Genomic DNA, 21,770 nt, shown 5'->3' with positions numbered 1-21,770 from the left:
CCCCCACCTCCTCATCCCGGACCCTGGAACACCAGCCCAGACTGCTTTCCTGCGCAAAGACCCCGCTCTGGCTGGACCCTGCGCCCCCAGTCTTGGATCAGGGCTGACCCTCTGCAGCTCCCCCGGGCTCTTGGCCTGGGCGGCGCCCACGCGGTGGGCATCACGCAGAGACGAGTGGCGGCAGGGGAGGGGCGTCTCCAGCGTGGACCGCAGCGTCCGGGTTTCGCGTGTACACATGCCCTAGGGGGCCTTTGTCCCCCCCCCCAGCTCAAAGCCATCTTCCCTCCACCCCTCCTCTGCAGTGTGTGAGCCATGAGATGTGGCAAGTCCACAGCAGGGACTTCGGGCCCCAGGGCCGCACCTGGAGCTGCCCAGCGCCACCCTCGACACTTGTCCTTGGAGGCCTCCGTAATTATTTCGACCTGCAGAAGTCAGGAGAGACCTTCCGGCTGGCGGTCTTCGCAGGAACCCCAACATCTTTACTCCGGGCTCAGTCACCCTATAGTCAGCCTCTCGCCTGGGGCCACTGGCCCCTTGGGGCCTCGTTCTCCTAGGGGAAGCGGATGGAGGCCGTGGTGGGGGGGACTGCGGGGACTTGACCCGGACGAGGTGGCCAGGAGGGCATCTGTAGGAGGCTGTGACCTGGGGCGGGTGGAGACTCGAGGGCAGCGCCCAGGGGTGGGAACCAGCCGCGATAGGGTGGAACCCAAATGGAAATAGAAGGACCCAAATGCACGGGTTTCGAGGTTGGACCGGTTCCGAGGGTGGCCAGTGTGGCCCGGGGAGGCCAAGACACCCAGTGGGCCGTGCAGACCATATCTGCTAGGCTCCAGGGACTGGGAGGGACGTACGGAGACCGGAATGTGATCTGTCACCCACGATGTAAGGGGTCCGCGGATTGGAGGCTTCATCCCGGGCCATGCGAGGTTCAGGGTCGCCCACAGAGATGGGAATCCTTTGTCTCCACCGCCTCCTGACTTTCTCCGTCGGGACTGCAGGGTGGAGCCCCGCCTCCACGGCCCTCGGGAGAGCTCGGCTTTGAAGACCCTTAAGCCCCCCTCTCTGTCGCCTTGTTCCCTCCGACACCGGCACGGTCGCGCGGGGCTCCACAGTGGACGCACGCGAGCAGCCGGTGCACCCCCAGCCCCGCCCGCCCCGGGAATCCCAAGCACCGCGGGAACCTCTCACGACACACTGCGGGGCTGGGGGACTGGGGAGGAGGGATGACTATTTTTAGAATTTATGGAAGAAAGGAGGAAAGAGGGCAAAACAAAAACCGAGAATAACAACACTAAAAAAATGATGGAGACTCTTAGAGGTCTCCAGCTCCCAGGAAGAAATCCCCCTGCCTCCGACCGTGGCAGAAGGTGGGTGGGGGCTCAGGGGTGGGGCCAGGAGGGGGACTGCGACGGGGGCTTTGGAAGGGGGGGCATTGTGGAGGACAAAGCAAGACATAGCTAGAGGTTCACAACTCAAATTTGGAGAGCCATCCGGAGGTGGGCTGGGGAAATTGAGGCGTGGGTCCGGCCAAGGTCACCCCAAAGTGTCTCCCTCTTGTCGAACCCAGGGTTCCCCTTACTGGCTCCTCAAAGATCCAGACCCCAGGAGGCGCATTGTTCGGACTCGGTAGGTTGACCTTCACGGCTCTGTCACCCGGCCTCCGCCACTGGGGGCGCAGGGGGGACCCGGACTGGGAGGGGAGGGGGGGACGGTGCCTCCTCAGCCAGATGCGGACGTGGAGAAGTTTTCTCCGCCCGAATCCCTGTTCCCCTAGACTCCCCCTCTTCCTATCTGGGACCTTCCAGCCTGAGCCACGTCACCAGCTGCTCACTCCAGGCATCCCTCCCGACCCTCCCCGGTCCCCAGAGCGTGCGCGCTGGGCGGGGAACCCGTGCCCAGCAGCCTTGTGTCTGCTTGGCTCAGCTTCTCGCTGGATGCTGACAGCGGTCCCCGCAGAAGCCTGGCTGGGGTACAGGGGTGCAGGAGTGTCCCGTCCCTGTCGCAGCCTCAGTTTCCCCGTTTGCAAACTGTGCGATTTAAGCTCTCCCCCTCCCCCCAGCAAGCGAGGGCAGCCTCAGTTTGAGTGTCTTCAGCTGCCGTCCGGCTTCGGTGGGGACACTCTGTGTGTCCCCCGGGGGATCGGGTCCCTTTCGGGAGCTGCGTGCGCACCTTCTTTCCCACGCCCTTGCCCTGCTGCCGGTGCACTTGGCTTTGCGCTCTGTCCGGGACGCGGGTTCCAGCAGTTGCTGCCGAAGACTGCCGGTGAGTGGACAGACAGAAGGGGGCTGTGGGAGGACAGGGCGGTGACCGTAGGAACATCCCAGCCTCTGTTCCTAGCTCGGCTTCCCCAACTCGGGCGATCCCCAATGGAAGTCATGGAGTGTCCCTTGCTCTTCCTCACATTTATCTGAACCGGAGTCCACCGCACACTGACACCCCCCCCCCATGAACCTCGCATCCCTGGGAGAAAGGGGTTCAACCCCCAGAGTCTGGATAACAGGAGCATCTCTGGGTTGAGGGTGGGGACCCGGGGACTCAGCCACACAGCTTGGCAGTCCTCTTGAGTGGTGGCCTTCTAGGGCCCCTTTCCTGGGGTTGTATTCTCCCCTGGAAAGGAACTAGGCTAACTAGCCAGGCCCTTGCTTGCTCAGGGTCTTTCCTTTCAGTTCCCACCCCCACCCCATGGTAGGAGGAAGGCTGAGGCCCAGAGAGGGTGAGTGCTGGCCCAAGGTCACCCAGCAAGGAAGGATCCCAGTACCCCAAGGTGGGGTCTGCCTGGGTTTAGAAGCATCCTGACTTTAACCCTGAGGGTGGAGTGTGAGGGTACCCCATGTGGGTGCCAAAATACTGGGGAGTACCTTAGGATTCCCAGGTCTCACTGTCAGGGAGGTTCCAGCTGGTCTTCCAGGTCTTGCTTGCCCCCTTCTCCCTGGGCCAGAGTGCCTGGAATTGTCAAAGGAAAGCCCTGGTGTTCAGGTGTCTAGAGGAGGCAGGCAGGGTGACCCCAACCTTCACACTGACCTTGGACAAACCCCTACTGTCCCCAGCCAGGCCCCAAGAACCCCCCCCCCCGCCCCGCAACTGGAACAAGAAGTTCCTGCGCCACCCTAGTGGCCACCATCCCATCTCCAGACCTGTGGACAAGAAAGCCCTGTGACCATGTTCACCACAAGCAGTATCTCCCAAAGCGAAGGAGGAACCCTGAGGATACTTGTGGAGGGGAGGCGGCACAGGAAACAGCATAAGGAAGGGCAGAGCTGGTGTGCAGTGTCCAGCACCCAGTGGGAAAGGAGAGGTCTCCAGGATTGAGCCTGGGATAGCACGGGACACCCAGGGGCTTAATTTGACACAGGAAGCCAATGTTATTTTTAAACTAAGTCTTGCTACTTAACCCTGGTTGGCCTGGAACTCATAGGGATCTTCGTGCCTCGGCCTCCCCTAGCACTGGGATCCCAGGTGTGCATCTGTGTGCACTGCACTCCTTGAGGGCCTGCTCCCACCTGGTCCCTCTTGTGTGGTCCCTCCAGGTGTCAAAGAGAAAAGACTCACAGTGGGGCCTCCAGCCAGGGAGAAGCAACTCTGAGGGACAGAAGGACACAGAGGCTCTACAACACCCCTGTGCCCCAGGGTGAGTAGCCTAGTCTGTGTCACCTTTGTGTGCACTGCACTCCTTGAGGGCCTGCTCCCACCTGGTCCCTCTTGTGTGGTCCCTCCAGGTGTCAAGGAGAAAAGACTCACAGTGGGGGCCTCCAGCCAGGGAGAAGCAACTCTGAGGGACAGAAGGACACAGAGGTTCTACAACACCCCTGTGCCCCAGGGTGAGTAGCCTAGTCTGTGTCACCTTCGGGGGTTGGCTAGAAGAATTGATGTGTGCCATCATCCCAGTGCTTGGGAGGCTGATGCTTCTAGAAAGGATTTCAAGTTGGAGGCCAACCAGGGCTACAGAGACTTTGTCTCTAAAAATAAATAAATAAATAATAAATAAATAAATCAATCAAACCAAAACAAGACAAGGGCTGGGGAAATTATGGCTCAGTGGGTAAGAAAACCTGACTTTGGCTCCACAGCACCTGCAGAAAAAGCAGGGTGTGGCCATGCTTTGCCTGTAAACCTCAGCCACACACACACACACACACACACACGCACGCACGCCCCGCACACACACACACACACACACACACACACACACACACACACACACACAGGAGGGCGTGGATCAATAAACAAAGAAATAAAATACAGTAAGCCTGGTCTTGTAGTTGTACGCTTCTGTAGTTCCAGTCCCCCACAATTAGAGGCAGAGAGATCAGGAGTGTAAGACTGGTCTAGACTCTGTAGTGAGTTTGAGGCCTGGGATATGTGAAACACAAAACAGGCTAGAGAAACAGCTTGGCAGTTAAGAGCACTGACTGCTCTTGGCAGAGGACCCGAGTTTGAATCCCAACACCCACATGGCAACTAACAACCATCTTTAACTCCAGTTCTAGGGGACCTGACACCCTCTTCTGACCTCCACAGGCATAGCACAACACGGGTACAGACATGCAGGCAATATACTCACACACATAAAATTTAAATATTTTAAAAAGACAAAACAAAGACACAAAAATCAAGAAAAAAAATTAATTCTTTTCTTTTTTTTGGTGTTTTTGACACAGGGTCTCCCTGTAACCCAGCTGTCCTAGAACTCACTCTGTAGACCAGGCTGGCCTCGAACCCACAGAGATCCACCTGCCTCTGCCTCCCAACTGCTGGGATTAAAGGCATGTGCCACCTTGCCTGGCTCTAAGTTTCAGTTTATAGAAGGGCTGGAGCTGTAGCTCAGTTGGTAGTGCCTACCTAGCATGCATAGAATCCTGGGTTCCATCCCCAGCACCATATAAACCAGGCCTGGTGACACACACCTGTCATCCCAGCACTTAGGAGATGGAGGCAGAGGATCAGGAGTTCACAGCCATCCTTGGCTACATAGCTAATTTGAGGCCAACCTGGGCTACATGAGCCTCTTTCTCAAAACCAAAAAAAAAAAAATTTAAAAAGCAGAAAATGGAAGAAAAGGCTTAAAAATCCCATTAACACAACAAAAACCCTCTGGTGACTTAAGGGAAAAGTGGGGGCCTAGGAAAACAATATAGTAATAGCAAGCTTGCTCACTCTCTAGAGCACCTCCGGAGACTGTCTACCCCTCTCTTCTCAGAGGATGGCAAGCCTGTTCAGAGAAGTTGGGTGACCTGCTCAATGTCACACAGCCTGAAGGGTGGAGTTAAGGCAAAGGACCCTGACCACCCACAGCCCCCACTTCTGACATCTAAGATCAGATGGGAGCTGTCCATGGAGGGGTCAGTTAGTCAACAAACACCGCATAGTTAGTTACTGTGCTGGGGCCCTGTGCTGGGCACTGGGAACACACCATAGATTGAGACCCTGTCTCAAAAAACCTATTTCCCAATAAGGTCACATTGTGAAGATTGGGGAGTGCAAAACAAGTTTGTGGGGGTTGCTATTGAAACAAGTAGTGACCACAGAACAGGACATTAGGTTTCAGAGTCAAGCTTGTGTCAGGAAAAGAGATGTGACCTGAGAGATGGGCCCCAGCTTTCCCCTGGGACTCACTCCGGCCCCTCTGTCCTGCCCCAGGGCCTTTGCACACCTTGCTCCAGGAGCTTCTAGGGTCAGCTCCCTCTTGTTTTAACTATTTGGTTTCTGAGACAGGTTCTTGCACAACCCAGGATGGCCTCTACCTCATTATGGAGCTGACCGTCCTTTAACTCCTAATGCCTCTGTCTCTATGTCCTGAGTGCTAAGATGCAGGTATGCACTCCCATGCCCTGCTGATGTCAGGGTTTGTATGGTGGCTTAGCTGGTGGAGGATGAAGGTAGGAGGAGAGCATGGGTGTCCACCTCTGCTCCAGCTGCTGTCTCTGAGTCCCTCAGGCCCTGAGAGGGTCCCCATGTTCTGCAGCCACATCCATAGCCACTGTCCAGGGACGGGAGCTCAACCCTACCCCAAGGCCCCTAAGGAGGGGCCTCCTGTCCAGCTGCCTCCAGAAGATGTGAGGCTCTTGCAAGGTGAGTTCCCAGCTCAGAAGTCCATGCAGTGTCTCAGGATGCTGTCAAGATCATCTGTAGGCTCCTCTGGTCACTTTCAGCTTGACTTGGCCTCCTGGAGCCCCTGCCTGGGGTAGGGATGCAGCCAAGTCACTCCACAGTACCAGGTCTGTCTACTCCCATCTCTACCTCTCCATCAGCCTCTTTGTGTCCAAGGCTGCTCTTCCCACAGGCCAAAGGGCCAGCTAGACTGGGCCATCGGACACCACCCAATTGGGCCCCTTAAAGGGGAGGAGACCCCAGGGGAAAGGGGATTGCCCAAGGATGTGGTTGCTGAGGCTGTGAATTCCTTTGCTAGACTTGACTGTGAAGGGCATACAGTTGTAGGCCAGAGTTGGCCCTAGGCACTGTGGGAATGTATCCTGTGAGATAATGGAGGAGGGGCTGGGTGGGCAGTGACTGGCCACAGTCTTACATGAAAAGCAAGGAGATGTCCCCAGTCCCCAGGGATCTGTGGATGGCTTGGTCACTGTGCTTTAGAAAGTGGCTGAGGGCCGGGCGGTAGCACACACCTTTAATCCCGGCACTCAGGAGGCAGAGGCAGGTAGAGCTCTGTGGAGCACCACCGAGGCCAGCCTGTCTACATAGTGAGTTCTAAATACAGGGAGTCCCTATTTCAAAAGGACTGAAAAAACAAAAATGGATCAACATGTTGGTGGCTGATCCTGGGTCCTGTAACATGGGTATGCCTGCTGGCTCAGTTCATCAGCCCACAGGCCACAGGCAGGCCTGTCCCCCTCCCCCCGGACATTTCTGTGCCCTGTTGACTATGCCATAGGACACATAACCAGTTAGCTGTTCCTGGAACCTGGAGCTAGGATATGGCTGCATCCAGGAAGTCCCCAGGCCAGGGACAAAACTGGACAGAGTCAACCCCAGTTTGTCAATGATGGGGTGACACTGGGTACAGGGAAAAGAAAAGGGCTGTCTCTGTTCCCACATCTCCTTACATGATGCCTGTCACCCCAGCTGAAGCTGGAGGATTTCAGTGAGTAATTAGAGATCAGGCTATGCTATGGCAGGAGACCCGATTTCAAAAACACCAAACAAGCCAAGTGTGATAGCACACACCTTAATCCCAGCACTCAGGAGGCAGGCAGATCTCTGTGAGTTGGAGGCCAGCCTGGTCTACATAGCAGGTTCCATACCAGCTAGGGCTGAATAGTGAGACCTGTCTCAAAAAATAAACAAACAAACAAACAAAAAACCCGAACCCAAAACAAAGCAGACCCCCCCCCCCCCACAAAACAGCAAAAATGTTGCATGAGCCACTTGTGGTGGTGCACCTGTCATCCCAGCACTCAGAAGGTGGACGTGTGAGGATCAGGAGTTCAGGGTCCTCCTGGGTTACATAGAGAGTTGGAGGGCAGCCTGGGCTACGTGAGTCCCTGTCTCAAAATAAAAGCTTGACTGAGTTCCTCAGGGCTGCTCGGGTGCTGGGAGAACGGCATGTTGGGGACTCCCTGCCTGGTGGCCCGGCCCGGCTTCTGGGGCTGAACCTGCTTGCATGTCTGCTGGGGAGAGGCCCTGAGGTGAGCAGGCTGGCTTCGGCCCTACGATGGGATCCCCCAGTGTGCAGGACCCCCGCAACACCTAGCTGCGTGCGCACAGCAGAGCCGGAAGCGCTGCCCCAGCGGGGCTCGGAGCCCGGAGTTGCCAGCCCAGGCAGGAGCGTTGCGCGTGGGCGGGGCCTGCGGGGTCGCGGAGGGTGGGGCCCTCTGTGCTCAGCCAATCAACGGCGTCGCTCGTCTGGAGCTGGCGCTCGGCCTCGGCTGACCACAGACTGGGCCACCCGGGTGCGCCGGCCACGCGAGTCCCTAGCCCCGTGGTTCCCGCAGGTACCGTCGAGAGGGAGCGGGAGGCCAAGGATCCCGGGGGACGCGCCCGAGGACCCTGCTGGGGTGGGTATCTCCTAGGTCTGGATAGAGGACCTGGGAGGAGCCTTGTTTCCCCCAGTGAGGGGAAAGTTGCAAGGTGGGGTACGTGGGGGACATTGAGTCTCCAAACTTCATGCACACGGATGGAGGTGAGACTTCCGGTAACATGAGGGGGGCATGGTCGCTGGCCACCCGGTCCAGGGTCAGGGCGCCCTGTCAAAACACTCCTATGAACCAGGACCTGTGTGGTCCTGGATGGGGAACCTGGGCTAACCAGTCTGACCAGCGAGTTCCCTGGCAGTCCATGGGCAAAGGGCAAGTGGAGCAGGTCACTTTGTGAAGCCAGTGCCCTAACCCTGCTAAAGAGGGCTCTGGGGGCCTTTCTCATCCACTAGCAAGACACACAGGCTCTGGCTGCCCGGCCCGGACCCACTGCAGGCTCACCATGCTGGGCGCTTAATATCACTTGTCACTGTGGTTCCTGGGGGGAGGAAGACCATCCTTGGGGACTCACAGCAAGGAACACCTATTGATCCCTTTCTTTTTATTTTTGAGGCAGGGTCTCATGTAGCCCAGGCAACCTCAAATTCACTATGTGGCCCAGGCTGGCCTTGAAGTCCTGATCCTCCCACCCCAACCTGCCCAGTGGCTGGGGTGGCAGTTGTAGGTGGAGCATGGTAGCTCACACCTGTCATCCCTGCACTAGGAGGGAGGGGAAGGAAGGAGTGATTGAGAGAGACGGATTGCCCCAAGTTCAAGGCCAGCCTGGCCTACAGAGACCCTATCTCTGAATGAATGAATGAATGAATGAATCATTAGAAGGGAAGAGGAAAAGAGAAAGGATGGACTGAGCTTGTATCTTGGGCAGGATCCCCAGAGTCCCCAGCTCATGGCCCCTCAAGGGCAGGGCCAGGCTGGACAAGGAAGGGGAACATGGCAGCTGCTGGGCTGCACCTGGCAGTGTGTCTGGCTGAGTCATATCCCCACCTTGTCTGTTAACGGAGAGCAATGTGCAGCAGGCATCTCGGCCATGCAGGCCATCACGTCACCCGCTGCCAGTAACTCTGCTGGGGAGGGAAGGGGGTGTCCCTGTCCCCACCCAAGCACAGGTAGGGTCTGGGGCCCAGAAGGAGCTCATGGGCCAGGGTGGTTACTGGGCCCTGTGAGCTTGGCAAGATGGTCCTGGGGAGCCATGGCTTTTGTGCAAGAGAAGAGATAAACATGTTTTGAACCCTTCCCGGATGGTGATGCCCTGTCTTTTCTGTGTTCCTGCAGGTTGGTTCTGGAGCCCAGCTGCTGAGCCATGTTGGGCCCTGGGCCTGTGGTGAGTCCAGCCTGGGGATGCAGGTGGCCATGAGCAGTTGCAGCCACAATGGCAGTGTGGGGCGGCCACTGGGCAGCTGGGACCCCACAGGCCCTGAGGCTGGCTGCCCCCCACAGCCCCTGCATGGCCTGGGCCAGCAGACACAGCTGTCACCTGGCAGCCCACGGGGACACCCGCAGGAGCAGGAGACCAGGTCAGGCTCTGGGAGACCCCCGACAGTCAGCCACCGCCTGGGGCACCGTAGGGCTCTCTTCGAGAAGCGCAAGCGCCTTAGTGACTACGCACTCATCTTCGGCATGTTTGGCATCGTTGTTATGGTGACAGAGACAGAGCTGTCCTGGGGTGTGTACACCAAGGTAGGTCCAGACCCGTGCTCAGTCCAGGCTGCACCCCGTGAACGGGGATGGGGACGCAGGGCGGGGGCCCTGGGCAGTGGGGTGGCTGCATGTGGGGACAGCAAGCTCCCTGGCTGGCAGGACTGTGTGGGGCCTGGTAAACTGTGGGGTTCCAGGGCCTTTAGGGGGGCACTGTCCCCACTACCTTTGCTTCTGAATGGCCATGCCAGGATTCCCACAGAGGGTAGGCCCCTAAGTCCCCCAGTGTCCAACAGCAGCCCTGTATCTGCTCTGTGCAGGAGTCCCTGTACTCATTCGCTCTCAAATGCCTCATCAGTCTGTCCACTGTCATCCTGCTGGGCCTCGTCGTCCTCTACCATGCACGGGAGATCCAGGTTAGTGCCTGCTGCTGGGGACTCATGACCCCTGGGACCCCAGACCCAACACATGGGAGAGCTGCTGGGATGCACCCCACTCTTGACCCTCCCAGTGTCCCGACACCATGTCTGTCACACCAGGATTTTTGTTGTTTGGGGTTTTTTGAGACAGAGTCTTACATATCCGACTGGCCTCAAATTCATTATTGTAGCCTAGGATGTCCCTGAACTTCTTGCCTCTACCTCCTGAGGGCTGGGGTGACAGACATATGTCCAGCCAAGATCTGTTTTCCAATCCAGCCACCCTCTATATGCTGGGGGTTCAGGTCCCCATGGAGCCTTCATTTGGGGACACATTTCTTTTTTTTTTGGTCTTTTTGAGACAGGGTCTCCCTATAGCCCCAGCTGTCCTGGAACTCACTATGTAGACCAGGCTGGCCTTGAACTCACAGAGATCCACCTGCCTCTGCCTCCCAAGTGCTGGGATTAAAGGCGTGCACCACCACACCCGGCATACATTTCTTTTTTTAATATTTTATTTATTATTTTCAGTTTATGTGTATGAGTGTATTGTCTGCATGTATGTGAGTGCACCTGTGTCGTGCAATGCCACAGAGGTCAGGAGAGGGCTTCGGATTCCCCTCAAACTGGAGTTAAGGATGGTTCATGGGTGCTGGGAATCAAACCCAAGTCCTCTGCAAGAGCAGTCAGTGCCCTTATCCACAGAGCCGTCTCTCCAGCCCCAGGGACACATTCTGACCATCAATATGGAGGGAGCAAGGTTGAGAGACAGAGCCAGACTCAAACCACAGTCACAGGCCTCTATTACTGAGAAGTTTCCGGAACAGCGAAGTTTGTTTACTAAGATGAACCAGAGTGCTGGGTCTGCAGAGCTAGGAGCTGGAAGGGTAACAGAGCAAGCCCTAATGGGGCTAACGTCAGTGTTCACATGTGGGGTGACAGAGGTGTTGTCACACTACATCGTGGGTACAGATACTCATTAACTTATGGTGGTGCATCCATAAGCCTGTCATAAATTGATAATGCCTTAAGTGCAAAAGTGCTCCCTCCGACCCCACATCGATCCCCAGGGTCCTGCCCAGTAACTCAGCACCCTGGAGAGTTCGGGTCTTCCCCCTCGACACTGCGAGCTGCCTGGGACCTGCCCTTGCTGCTGCCGTCCAGCATCACCAGATAGGATCCCGTCTCCAGCCAGGGGAAGGTCCAAGTTCAAACTTAAGAAAAGTTTTTATTGTTTTTTCTGTTTTCAATGGCAGGGATCAAACCAAGGGCCTTGTGCATGTTAGGCAAGCTGTACCACTGAGTCCAGCCACCACCCCGCCCCCCCGCCTTCCTCTCCTTCCTCTCTTCCCTTCCCTCTTCCCTCCTCTCTCTCCCTCTCCCTCCCCGTGCACCCCACCTCTCCTTTCCTCAGATTGAATCTTGCTGTGTAGCCCAGGCTGGCCTTGAACTTCCACCTTCCTGCCTTAGCCTCCTGAGTGCTGGGATGACAGGTGTGTGCCACCACACCAGGCTCAGCACCTACTTTCGCTCCTCCTGTGTCTGCAGCCAGGACAGAGAGGGTCACTGCCTCATCTACTGTTGGCTTTGAATTGTGCCTGGCACTGAGCAGTCAAGAGTTCTCTGTGCGGCACATACCCTGTCATCCATGCAGGAGACTGAGGCAGGAAGGTTGCTGTGAGTTCCAGGCCCAGCCTAAGCTGTATAGTAAGACCCTGTCTCTAAATAAATAAATAATAAATAAATAAATAGGCATGGTGGCACTGCCTTTAATCCAGCAACTCAGGAGGCAGAGGCAGGTGGATTTCTGTGAGACTGAGGCCAGTCTGTCTAATCTACATAGCAAGTTTCAGGCCAGCCAGGGCCACATTGTGAGACCTGTCTTAAAAACAAGAAATCAAAAGTAATCATACATGGTCATTGCAGCACATGGTAGGCTTTAGCAGGAGGATCAGCAAGCAGTCCAGGGTTATCCTCAGTTACATAGTCCGGGCCAGCCTGGGCTACATGAATCTCTGTCTCAAAAAAAAAAAAAAAAAATCAAAGAATCTTTGTCTAAAATCCCCAGCCGAGTCGCTGTGAGGCCCAGGCCAGTGTCTGCTTTGGGGTGGCCTAGGGACACTCAGGAGACCCACCCGTCCCACAGCTGTTCCTGGTGGACAATGGTGCAGATGACTGGCGAATTGCTATGACGTGGGAGCGAGTGTCTCTGATCTCTCTGGAGCTGGCTGTGTGCGCCATCCACCCAGTGCCCGGCCACTACCGCTTCACGTGGACGGCGCGGCTGGCCTTCTCACTGGTGCCATCGGCGGCCGAGGCAGATGTGGACGTGCTGCTGTCCATCCCTATGTTCCTGCGTCTCTACCTGCTGGCCCGAGTCATGCTCCTACACAGCCGCATCTTCACGGATGCATCCAGCCGCAGCATCGGCGCACTCAACCGGGTTACCTTCAACACACGTTTCGTCACCAAGACACTCATGACCATCTGCCCTGGAACCGCACTGCTGGTCTTCAGCATCTCCTCCTGGATCGTTGCCGCCTGGACTGTGCGTGTATGCGAGAGGTGACTGCAGGCTGCCCGTCCTCAAATCCAAATCCTGCCTCTGCCCATATCCCCTGGTAGCCTCTCTGTCCTCAAACATGAACCACAAGTCCAGCCTCTGCCCTGTGTCCCCTGGTCAACCTCTCCATGCTCAACTCCCAGCTCCAAATCCCCTCCTCCACCCTGTCACCCCTCAAGGAATGCAGGCTGAGCCTGTACCTCTGTGTCCTTGGGCCCCCTGTCCTCGACCCATGGGAGATCCCTGGCCTCCCTAGGCATCCCATGCTGGCCTCTGACGTCCACCCCAGCAACTGGGTCCACTGGCTCATGGACACCCCTCATCTCTGGTCCCTCCTACAATCCCCCTTTTTCTTTCTGGGAGTCTAGGCCAGCCAGTGCCAGGCTCCACAATGGAACTCTCAAATTTAACATTAACTTTCCCTCCCCACTCGGCCGCCCTGCTGGACCCGAGAGGGAACATGTGAGTCCTACCCACACTGAGCTGCCACCGCTATCCCACTGCCACTGCCACCCAGTGCTGCTGTCCCACCCGCTAAGAATTTAAGATTAGCTGCAGGAACCGAAGCCAGCAGCCAGGGTGGGCCTGGGCCAAAGGAGGGGGCACTTTTTGAGCCCAGGGGTGTAGTCCACCAAGTTGGGGAGCCAGGGGCGTAGGTGGCCAGCAGACCTGTGGACCCAGCAGGTTCCCTGGAGAGTGGAGTGAGAGAACATTGTCTGTGCCCTGGGCAGCTGACAGGCGATGAGACTTGTCTGGGGTCCCCCCAGCTGTGACCAGTGGCAAGTGCTGCTGGGTCTGGGGTGGCACACAAGTGCCTTAGTGGGGACCACATCCATTTGCCTCGCGCCTAACCAGGGAATGCCTGGAGGACTCCGGACCCTAGTTGGGTCTTTGGTACCACACCCACTTCTTCCTCCCGTACATTGAGATGTTGGCTCCTCCAAGGCCAGGCTGGGCATCAGGGACTTTGACCTGTGGTCCAGCCCTCCTCAGACCAGAGGGTGCTGGGATCCTCCATTGACTTTCCCACCGCACTGAGGACCCTGGCAGGCAGCACACAGCCTGCTAGATACCAGTCTGCTGCTGCCAACCACCTGCCTTGCTGAAACCCCTCAGCCCTGCCCCCACACCTGGGTCACTCTACAGCACCTCTGTAGCTATGGCCTGGCCTCAGGTGCTCAGGCTTCTGTTGAGCTGGGGCTCCATCCAGCCTGGTGTGGGGAGCATGGCTGTGCCCTAGCATTCGGGAGGCTGAGGCAGGAGGATCAGGAGCTCAAGGTCATCCTTGGATACATAGTCAGTTCAAGGCTAGCTTGGGCGATATGAGACCCTCTCTTAGCAAAACAAAACCCAAACCAAAAAACTAACACCAGAATTGTCCCCAGAAGTCATGGGGCCTTCCAACTCTCCCAAACCCAAAGATGCACCTTCCCAGCACCAGCCTGGGTTGTGCTGGGTGCACCGTCTTTACAGCTTTGGTAGCTGACTTCTCAGCCCCCCCCCCAAATGCCAAAATCTAGCCCCTCCAGCATCCCCCTCCTTCCAAAACCAAGGCCTCAGACTGGGGACAGAGCCCAGAGCCCTTCTCCCTACATTATACCTGCCCTGCTCCTGGCGCCTCACTGCTGTGGGAAAGCTTTCATTATGTAGGACCTAAATGCTTCACTGCTTGCCATGTCTTGTGCCCTGCAGCCATCCCAGCCCTCTGCGTGCGTCCGTCTTTGGGAAGGGACCGTGGCCTTCCTGGGCTCTGTTGCAGGAATGACCTGCCACAGCCTGGGTGTCAGGAAAGGGAGGGGCTGCAAGAGCTGTGTGGGGGGAAGGCACAGCCCCCCACTATCCCCAAGCAGCCTGCACCATAGGCCCTAAAGGCCTGTCTCCATCCCCGGGGACATGGGGGGAAATAGATGGTGGGAGCGGTGGGGAGTGATAAACCCTGTCCCTCATATAGGTACCACGACAAACAGGAAGTGACCAGCAACTTCCTGGGAGCCATGTGGCTCATCTCCATCACCTTCCTGTCCATCGGCTATGGAGACATGGTGCCACACACCTACTGCGGGAAGGGTGTGTGCCTGCTCACAGGTATCATGGTGAGTGCCACATGGGCGGGAGCGGGCGGGGAAGGTTGCCCTGGCCCATGCGTGCCCTGCCTTGATGTTTCTGTGCCTCAGTGTCCCCAGCTATAACTAGTGCCACTTCTTCTTGGAGGACTAAGTGGGTTCTTTCACCTTACCTACACCTAGACCCCAAAGCCTGACGCCATCCCTGGCTGACATCAGCCCCTACTATGTAAAGCTTGGGTCTGGTGACTGGAGGGGTCCGGGGCACCCCACCTCTTGTCTGCCTTTGACGGAGGTGGACTACAGATACTGGATTCATTTTCTTTTCTCTCATCTGAAAAATCGTTTTCTAAATCACCTTCCCTTCGGGGCCCCTAGGTCACTGTCCCTGTGGCAGCCCAGAGATGTGATTGCTCTTATATCAGCAGGCATGGTGGCAATACACCTGTCAGTCCAACTGGAAGGAGGCTGAGGCAGGAGCATGGCAGATTCTAGACCAGCCTGGGCTTCACAATGAGAACCTGTAACAAAACTAAACTAAAACAAAGCAGCCCAACCATACCATCCACCCCGCCAGGTCTCTACCCTCTGCCTGTGCCAGGCCTCTGCTGCCTTCCCCCACAGGCTGAGCTTGCCAGCTCTGCTCTCTGTAAATAGCTTTACTTCATTTTTTCCTAATTCACTTGGCTTGGTTCCAACAGGAAGTAGAAATGAAAACAATAAGAATGGTTTCTGGCCTACCCTTCCCCAGGAGGCCAGCAGCCCTTACAAAGAAACAGAGGCCAAGTCTGCCAGGGCAAGAGCCAGGAGGGAATAGCAAACCACCTTCTTTAATGGGCATGACTTCTTTCAGAAAGTTCTGCGGCTAACCACCATCTCTTAATGGAACCTCACTGAAGAATTTTAGACAGGGCTCTTAGTGCTGAGCCGCACCCCCAGCCCTCCCTGGGGCATTCTAGGCAGGGACTGTACCCCTGAGCCATGCCCCCAGCCCCTCACTGGGGCATTCTAGGCAGGGACTGTACCCCCGAGCCATGCCCCCATCCCCTCACTGGGGCATTCTAGGCAGGGACTCTACCCCTGAGCCGCACCCCCAGCTCCTCACTGGGGCACTCTAGTCAGGGACTGTACCCCCAGCCCCTCAGTGAGCCAGGCAGTCCTGGTTTTCCTAGACTCACTGTGACCCTCCTACCTCAGCCTTTTGCATTGCTGTCCACTGTCCCACATTGGCTGGCCCACTGAGCTCTTCCTTCCTCTCGGTCAGCCCTCTTCTCTCAACCCTAATGTATCCCTTTCTTGTCAGTGACACACAGACTCTCACCTCTCCCACCAGCACCACCCACTAGTTTCTCCATCCTGAATTGAAACCCAGCTCGGCCTTTGGAAGTCAGCCATATATGGGACAGTGCCCCAGCTGTGTGCTGCTTGTGCTTCTGGTGTGTCTTTCTCCTGTTCCTTTTCCTGGCTCTGTAGTATTCCACACAGTTTTCCAGCAAGTTGCTTTGCCCTTGTCAGTAGGGCTTTTCCTGATAAATCGTTTCTGGGTACTTTTTTTCCAAAACATATTCATTTTTATTTTATGTGTATGCATGTATCACCTGCACGTAGGTAAGTACACCCATGTCGTGAAATGCCTGCAGAGGACAGAAGAGGCTGTTGGATCCCCTGGAACTGGAGCTATGGACAGTTGTTAGCTGCCATGTGGGTGCTGGGATCCAAACCTGGGTCTTCTGTAAGAACAGCCAGTGTTCTTAACCACTGAGCCATCTCTCCAGTCCCGGTTTCTGGGTACTTTTAAAGACCCTAATTTGACCAGGAATGAGGCTGGGTGCTCAGGAAGGTCCTGTGCCCACCCTGCCTAGGCCCAGCCCCTGCCGTTGTCTCCCTGGAGACCCTGGGGGCTATCTTAGGAGTCTGAGAGTCCCTGTTCCTCCATGGAAGAGCCTCTTTCCACCCTCTGTCCTGTCACTTTCCATGTCAGGGTGGGCTTCTTAGAGGAGGGGAGGTCACAGGACTCTAATATGCCCTTCTTCCCACAGGGAGCCGGTTGCACTGCACTGGTGGTCGCCGTGGTTGCCCGCAAGTTGGAGCTCACCAAGGCAGAGAAACACGTTCACAACTTCATGATGGACACACAGCTCTGCAAGAGAGTAAGATTTGGCCCCAAGATAAGCATGGACCCTCCCTGTCCATCTCTGTGCTCAGTGAGTAGAGTGCTTGCCTATCAACGCAGCCCTGGTCTATACCCATAGCACTGCATAAGCTAGGCATGGTGATATACTTGTTATCTCAGACCTGGCGAGATGGAGGTAGGAAGACCAGGGATCCAAGGCCATCCTCAGGTAAACAGTGAGTTCCAGCACTTGGGAGGCAGACGCAGGTGGATCTCTGTGAGATCAAGGTCAGCCTGGTCTATATAGTGAGTAGCAGGCCAGCCAGGGTTACATAGTGAGACCCTGTCTCAAAACACACAAAAAGACAAAAAATGCAGACATGACTAGGCCTACAACTATTAAAACACTCACGCTGCACATATAAACACATGCCAAAGCCTCTGACTTGTAATGGAGAACCATTCCCAGAAGTTTCCGCAACTTTCTAGAATTTGCTGGAAATTTCTAGAAGTTTCTGAGTGGCCCATGCTGACCCTAAAGAATAACTTTCCCCCCTCACTCCCAGGTCAAAAATGCTGCTGCAAATGTTCTCAGGGAAACATGGCTCATCTATAAACACACCAGGCTGGTGAAGAAGCCAGACCAAGCCCGGGTTCGGAAACACCAGCGTAAGTTCCTCCAAGCCATCCATCAGTAAGTCCAGCACCTTTGCAGCTCACCTTTTCCTGTCTGCCCAGAGGAGAGAGCGGGTTTAGGAGAAGGTCCCCTCCAGACATGGCTGTCTGCCTCTCAAGAGTCACACAGGACCCTGTTAATCTGCTCATCCTACAAGCCTGTCCTGCCAGAGCCAGGAGGCCAGCCCTGGGCCTAGCACATGGCCCTGCCCTGGACCTTGCCCTGAGGAATGTTCCAGAATGTTCTAGATGGTCCAGAAGAGGAAAGTGGGAGGGTGGCAGTTAAGAAATCTGTCTAGAGAGAAGACACTTGCTATGTGAGTTTCCTGGGCCCCTTTATCCTGGGGGAGATGAGGTCTGACGTATTTCTCCCTGCGTTGTCATCTCTCTGAATCCTCCAGCAGTTACTGAAGTCAGACAAGTTTGAATTAGGACTTAGAAGGACAAGGTTTGGACAGAAATCGCAGGACAGTGACACCCAGGAGGGTGAATTGCCCAGGCTGGGGCAGGGAGGTAGGCAGAGTCAGGTCCAAAGATCCAGAGTCACCACCGCATGTTCTTGAACTGCAGAGTCCCCATAGTGGACACACTGAGTGGCCAGGAAACTGGTCCTGGAAAACATGCACAGAAGGCACTGGGCGAATTGGGGGAGGGTCTGAGTCTTGGAGTAGTGGTGATCCTGGGCTTTAAACCTGGCTCTGACCCTCAGTGACATGCTGTCTGACTCCCCCTCTCTTTGTGTTTTTTCCAAACTGGGATGCTGGGAATGGAACCTGGGACCCCGAGCTTGCCAGTGCTAGGGACAGAACCCAGGGCCTTAGGAGGCAGGGCATGGCCCCCCAGGTGACTTTAGATGCAGAGTGTATCGAGGGGATGGTTGGGTCCACTTCATACCCCATCTGGGTGTCACAGCAGCCAACAGCGTTGAGCCCTGTGGGTGAGTATAGGTTCAAAACCTGCTTGAGTCAACTTCCTATGACTTAGCTACTGTGAGCCTCAGTTTCCCTCCAAGAGTGTTTTCTGGGCAAGTCACCATGTCCAGGGCCAGATGCCTGCGCAGTGGGGCTGCGGAGCTAAAGGCAGTGACAGGCATCCTGGCCAGGGCTGTAGGGACATCACTGAATAAGAAGACAGGGGCGTCCTTAAAGGCCAGCCTTGCACCCTCAGAGGTGCTAGCAGCCCAGGACCCCTGTGCAGCTCTGGGAGGCCATAGGGGTTGCTGGTGGGCACTTGGCATGTTACTGGGCTGGCATTAAAACTGCATTTTCTCCTGCTCTCCTGGATCCTGCCAGGGCTCAGAAGTAAGTCTTTGGGGTAGCTGGGAGGCTGGGGTGCATGGGAACAATGGGATGGGCACACCCCCGGCATGCCACAAGTTGGCAACAAATGTCTGTCCCCTGGGTCAGCCTGGGGCCCAAGCTCATTGAGATGGTCTGACTTCGGCCAGCCTGGTGCACACAACCCTCGCACGGCCCTAAAGCCCATGCATGTCTGATAGGGTCACCTCGGGTGTGCCCTCACAGGACCCCAGCCTCTGCTGCCCCACCTGACCAGTCACCGGCACCTGTCCCCACAGGCTCCGGAGCGTGAAGATTGAGCAAGGGAAGCTGAACGATCAAGCAAACACACTGGCTGACCTGGCCAAGGTGAGCAGAGGGTGGGACAGGAGGAGAGGGCAGGGGATCGAGGCAGCAAGGACTAGGACCCGTCACTGGCATGGAGCAAAGACTGGGAGAGGCTAGAAGTCCACGGGACTCCTGAGTTAAATTTAATTAATATGCCAGATTAATATGCCAGGTTTGGCACACAAGCCTGGGGTCCCAGCACCTCCCGAGGCTGAGGCCACAGGGTCCCTGGAGCCCCGAGAGGTCAGAAACAACCTGGCCTGCATAGATACCTGGCTTCCAGTATACTTCCAGCCCTATACATAAGGCTCTAGGCAGAAGCTGTACCCCTGAACCACATCCCCAGCCCTTCACGGGGGATTCTAGGCAAGGCTCTACCTTTGAGTCAGCCCTTTACTGGGGGGTTCTAGACTGTCATTCTACCCTTGAGCCATGCCCCTAGCCCTTCATTGGCAGATCCTAGGCAGGGACTCTACCTCTGAACCATGTCCCATCCAGTAATATTTTCTGAAAACATTTTTTCTTTAGATTTATTTTTACTTATATGTGTGTGTGCTTGCCTCTGCCTCCCAAGTGCTGGATTAAAAGTGTGCACCACCACAGCTGGCTTAAGGGAGAGACCTTGCTTCAAAAAACAAACAACACACACCTAGAGGGCCCTGCCCTGAGCCTTTGAGAGATGGGGGCAGCCCCAGGTGTCTCTAAATGTCCCACTCTGGCCCCCGGACAAGTGGTGACAGGTGGGGCTCCACCCTGGTAAAAGTGTGATGGCTGGAAGGAGAGAGGGGTGGGGCTCTGCGTTCTCCTTCAGCCCTGTGCTCTGCGAGTTATTGACAACAGTGTCCCCAGTGCTCTGCAGTGCACCCACCCCTTGGCGGTGAGCTGAGTGTGGTGCCTGCAGCGGGGGACCTGGTGCATCTGCACTTGCTGCTTGCTGGGCAAGGTGTGCAGGCCCACACCCTGCTAACTGCTATAACAGAAATTGCTGTGGTCATGTTCCCTGCTCTCCGACCCTCACAATGGTCCCTGACCAGTACTCCGCAGTATCCCTGTCCATCTCTAGTCCATCCTCCCAGCATCACAACCTGATGGAGCTGGTCCCGTGTCCCTCCATCTGTCACTCATCTGTCTCTCCCTCTGTGCAGACACAGAGCATTTCATTTGAAGTGGTGTCCGAGCTGCACGCACAGCAGGAGGAACTGGAGGCCCGCCTGGCCGCCCTGGAGAGCCGCCTAGATGCGCTGGGCTCCTCCCTGCAGGCTCTGCCCGACCTCATCGCCCAAGCCATATGCCCTCTCCCACCCCTCCAACCAGGCCCTGACCACCCATCCCTGACAACCCAGAGTCCACCAGGCTGCTGGCTGCCCACCACCCCCTCAGATTGTGGGTGACGGCCCAGCTGGCCACCAGACCCCTGAATCTTGGCCATCACGTGGTCACGGCCAGCTCCACACCATCCAGGAAGTCTCAGCAAAGCAGGGTGGAGTTGAGCTTAGTGGAACTGGGTTCATCATTCTGAGGCTGTCCGTGGGAGGCTGCAGGCTCAGCTGTCCCCAAGTCCCTGGTGGCCAAGGACGATGTCACTTCCAAGTAAGTCAGGAGCCACCAACTTCCTGTTTGGGTGGCAGGGAAGACCCTGAGCAGCCCCCCACAGGAAGTGGACTCCCCAGCCTGGGGGTTCCTGGATGGAGGGGGGCTTCATTGACATGTATTGAGTATCTGCTGTATATGGGGACTGTGGTATACTTTCTGGGATCTGCCTGGAGTAAGATAAAGCAAATGAAAGCTCAGAGAAGTGAAGCCACTTGCCTGGGGCCACACAGCATGGGTAGATGGATTCCAAATGGAGTCTCAGAGGCCAAAGACACCTAGGAGGGTCCAGGGGCAGCCTTAGAGGAGAGCTAGTGGCCAGGGTCACAGACACAACCAGAATCATAGAGGTCCCTCCATGCCTTGGACTCCAGGCTTTGGGCATTTGGAGGACACTGGGCCCCAGGTAGGCATGGGTGGACCTATTCAGGACCCATCCAGGGAGTCCTGGTCCTGAAAGCCACTGATAAGCTATTGGCCACCTGGCTAGGTGAGATAATAGGGCTGAGTGCAAGTTCCCAGGGGACAGGCTTTAGACCCCCCCAACTGAGATGGTTCTGGAGAGGTGCTGCTGGGTGGAACTGGGTGGACTTGCTCAGTCTGCCACAGTGTGCACATCCCAGGACTTAACTCAGCCCCCCTCCCGGAGTTAGCATGCTGGTGCTCAGTACCTGTTCCCAGCTCCTTCCCTCCTGGCCTCAGGTGGCCTTACCCTGCCCCTGCTGGGCCCAGTATTTGCTCCTGTCCATCAGGGGGTACTGAGGACTAGGCTCTGCCCAAATTGGGGACAAATAAGTAACCAGAAGAAATGAAGGCCAGGAGTGGTGGTGGCACATCTTGAATCCCAGTACTATGGACTCTTAGAGGCAGGTGGATTTGTGAGATGGAGTCCAGCCTGGTCTACATAGTTCCAGGCCACTTGGGCCTTCAGGGAGACCCTGTCTCAAAAACAAGCCAAAAAAAAAAAAAAAAACCCAAAAACCTAAAAAAGAAAATAAACGCTGGAAGTGATGGTTGACTCCAGTGGTGACTTTTGGGTGTGGTCGGAGACAAAGTGGATGGGCTAACACAGGCTGTGCAAAGGTCTGGGGACAGATCC

The 21,770-nt window shown here is 56.2% G+C and overlaps 1 protein-coding gene across 5 annotated transcripts; it reads left to right on the top strand.

Moving 5' to 3' along the window:
* The first annotated feature begins 1,180 nt into the window (after positions 1-1,180).
* On the top strand, positions 1,181-21,614 carry Kcnn1 (potassium calcium-activated channel subfamily N member 1). Of its 5 annotated transcripts, XM_017795975.2 has the most exons (13): positions 1,181-1,367; positions 1,568-1,626; positions 2,060-2,262; positions 9,261-9,665; positions 9,944-10,039; positions 12,189-12,607; positions 13,059-13,067; positions 14,557-14,698; positions 16,708-16,818; positions 17,348-17,475; positions 18,749-18,757; positions 19,033-19,102; positions 20,227-21,614. In XM_017795975.2, exons 1-13 carry the CDS (start codon positions 1,243-1,245, stop codon positions 20,470-20,472), a joined length of 2,022 nt encoding a protein of 673 aa, XP_017651464.2. In that variant the 5' UTR covers positions 1,181-1,242; the 3' UTR covers positions 20,473-21,614. The 5 variants fall into 5 exon arrangements, 4 of the variants coding, with proteins under 4 accessions (XP_017651464.2, XP_029415198.1, XP_017651465.2 ...); XR_001872220.2 differs by lacking the exon at positions 18,749-18,757 and having other exon boundaries at positions 17,348-17,450; positions 20,227-20,356; XM_029559338.1 differs by lacking the exon at positions 13,059-13,067.
* The last annotated feature ends 156 nt before the right edge of the window (positions 21,615-21,770 follow it).

This window comes from Nannospalax galili, unplaced genomic scaffold (genome assembly GCF_000622305.1).
Source record: "Nannospalax galili isolate Female #2095 unplaced genomic scaffold, S.galili_v1.0 scaffold529, whole genome shotgun sequence".
Lineage (NCBI taxonomy): Eukaryota > Metazoa > Chordata > Mammalia > Rodentia > Spalacidae > Nannospalax > Nannospalax galili.
The sequence above is the reverse complement of the archived record's forward strand: the minus strand, read 5'-3'. Positions and strand labels throughout refer to the sequence as shown.

What these genes read in the sequence shown, in the direction of transcription:
- Kcnn1 (XM_017795975.2), top strand. Translation starts at nt 1,243, where the DNA reads ATGGAAGAAAGGAGGAAAGAGGGCAAAACAAAAACCGAGAATAACAAC. An exon ending in GTTGCTGCCGAAGACTGCCG is followed by an intron (nt 2,263 to 9,260) that starts GTGAGTGGACAG and finishes GTGTTCCTGCAG; the next exon opens with GTTGGTTCTGGAGCCCAGCT. An exon ending in ACCATGCACGGGAGATCCAG is followed by an intron (nt 10,040 to 12,188) that starts GTTAGTGCCTGC and finishes CCCGTCCCACAG; the next exon opens with CTGTTCCTGGTGGACAATGG.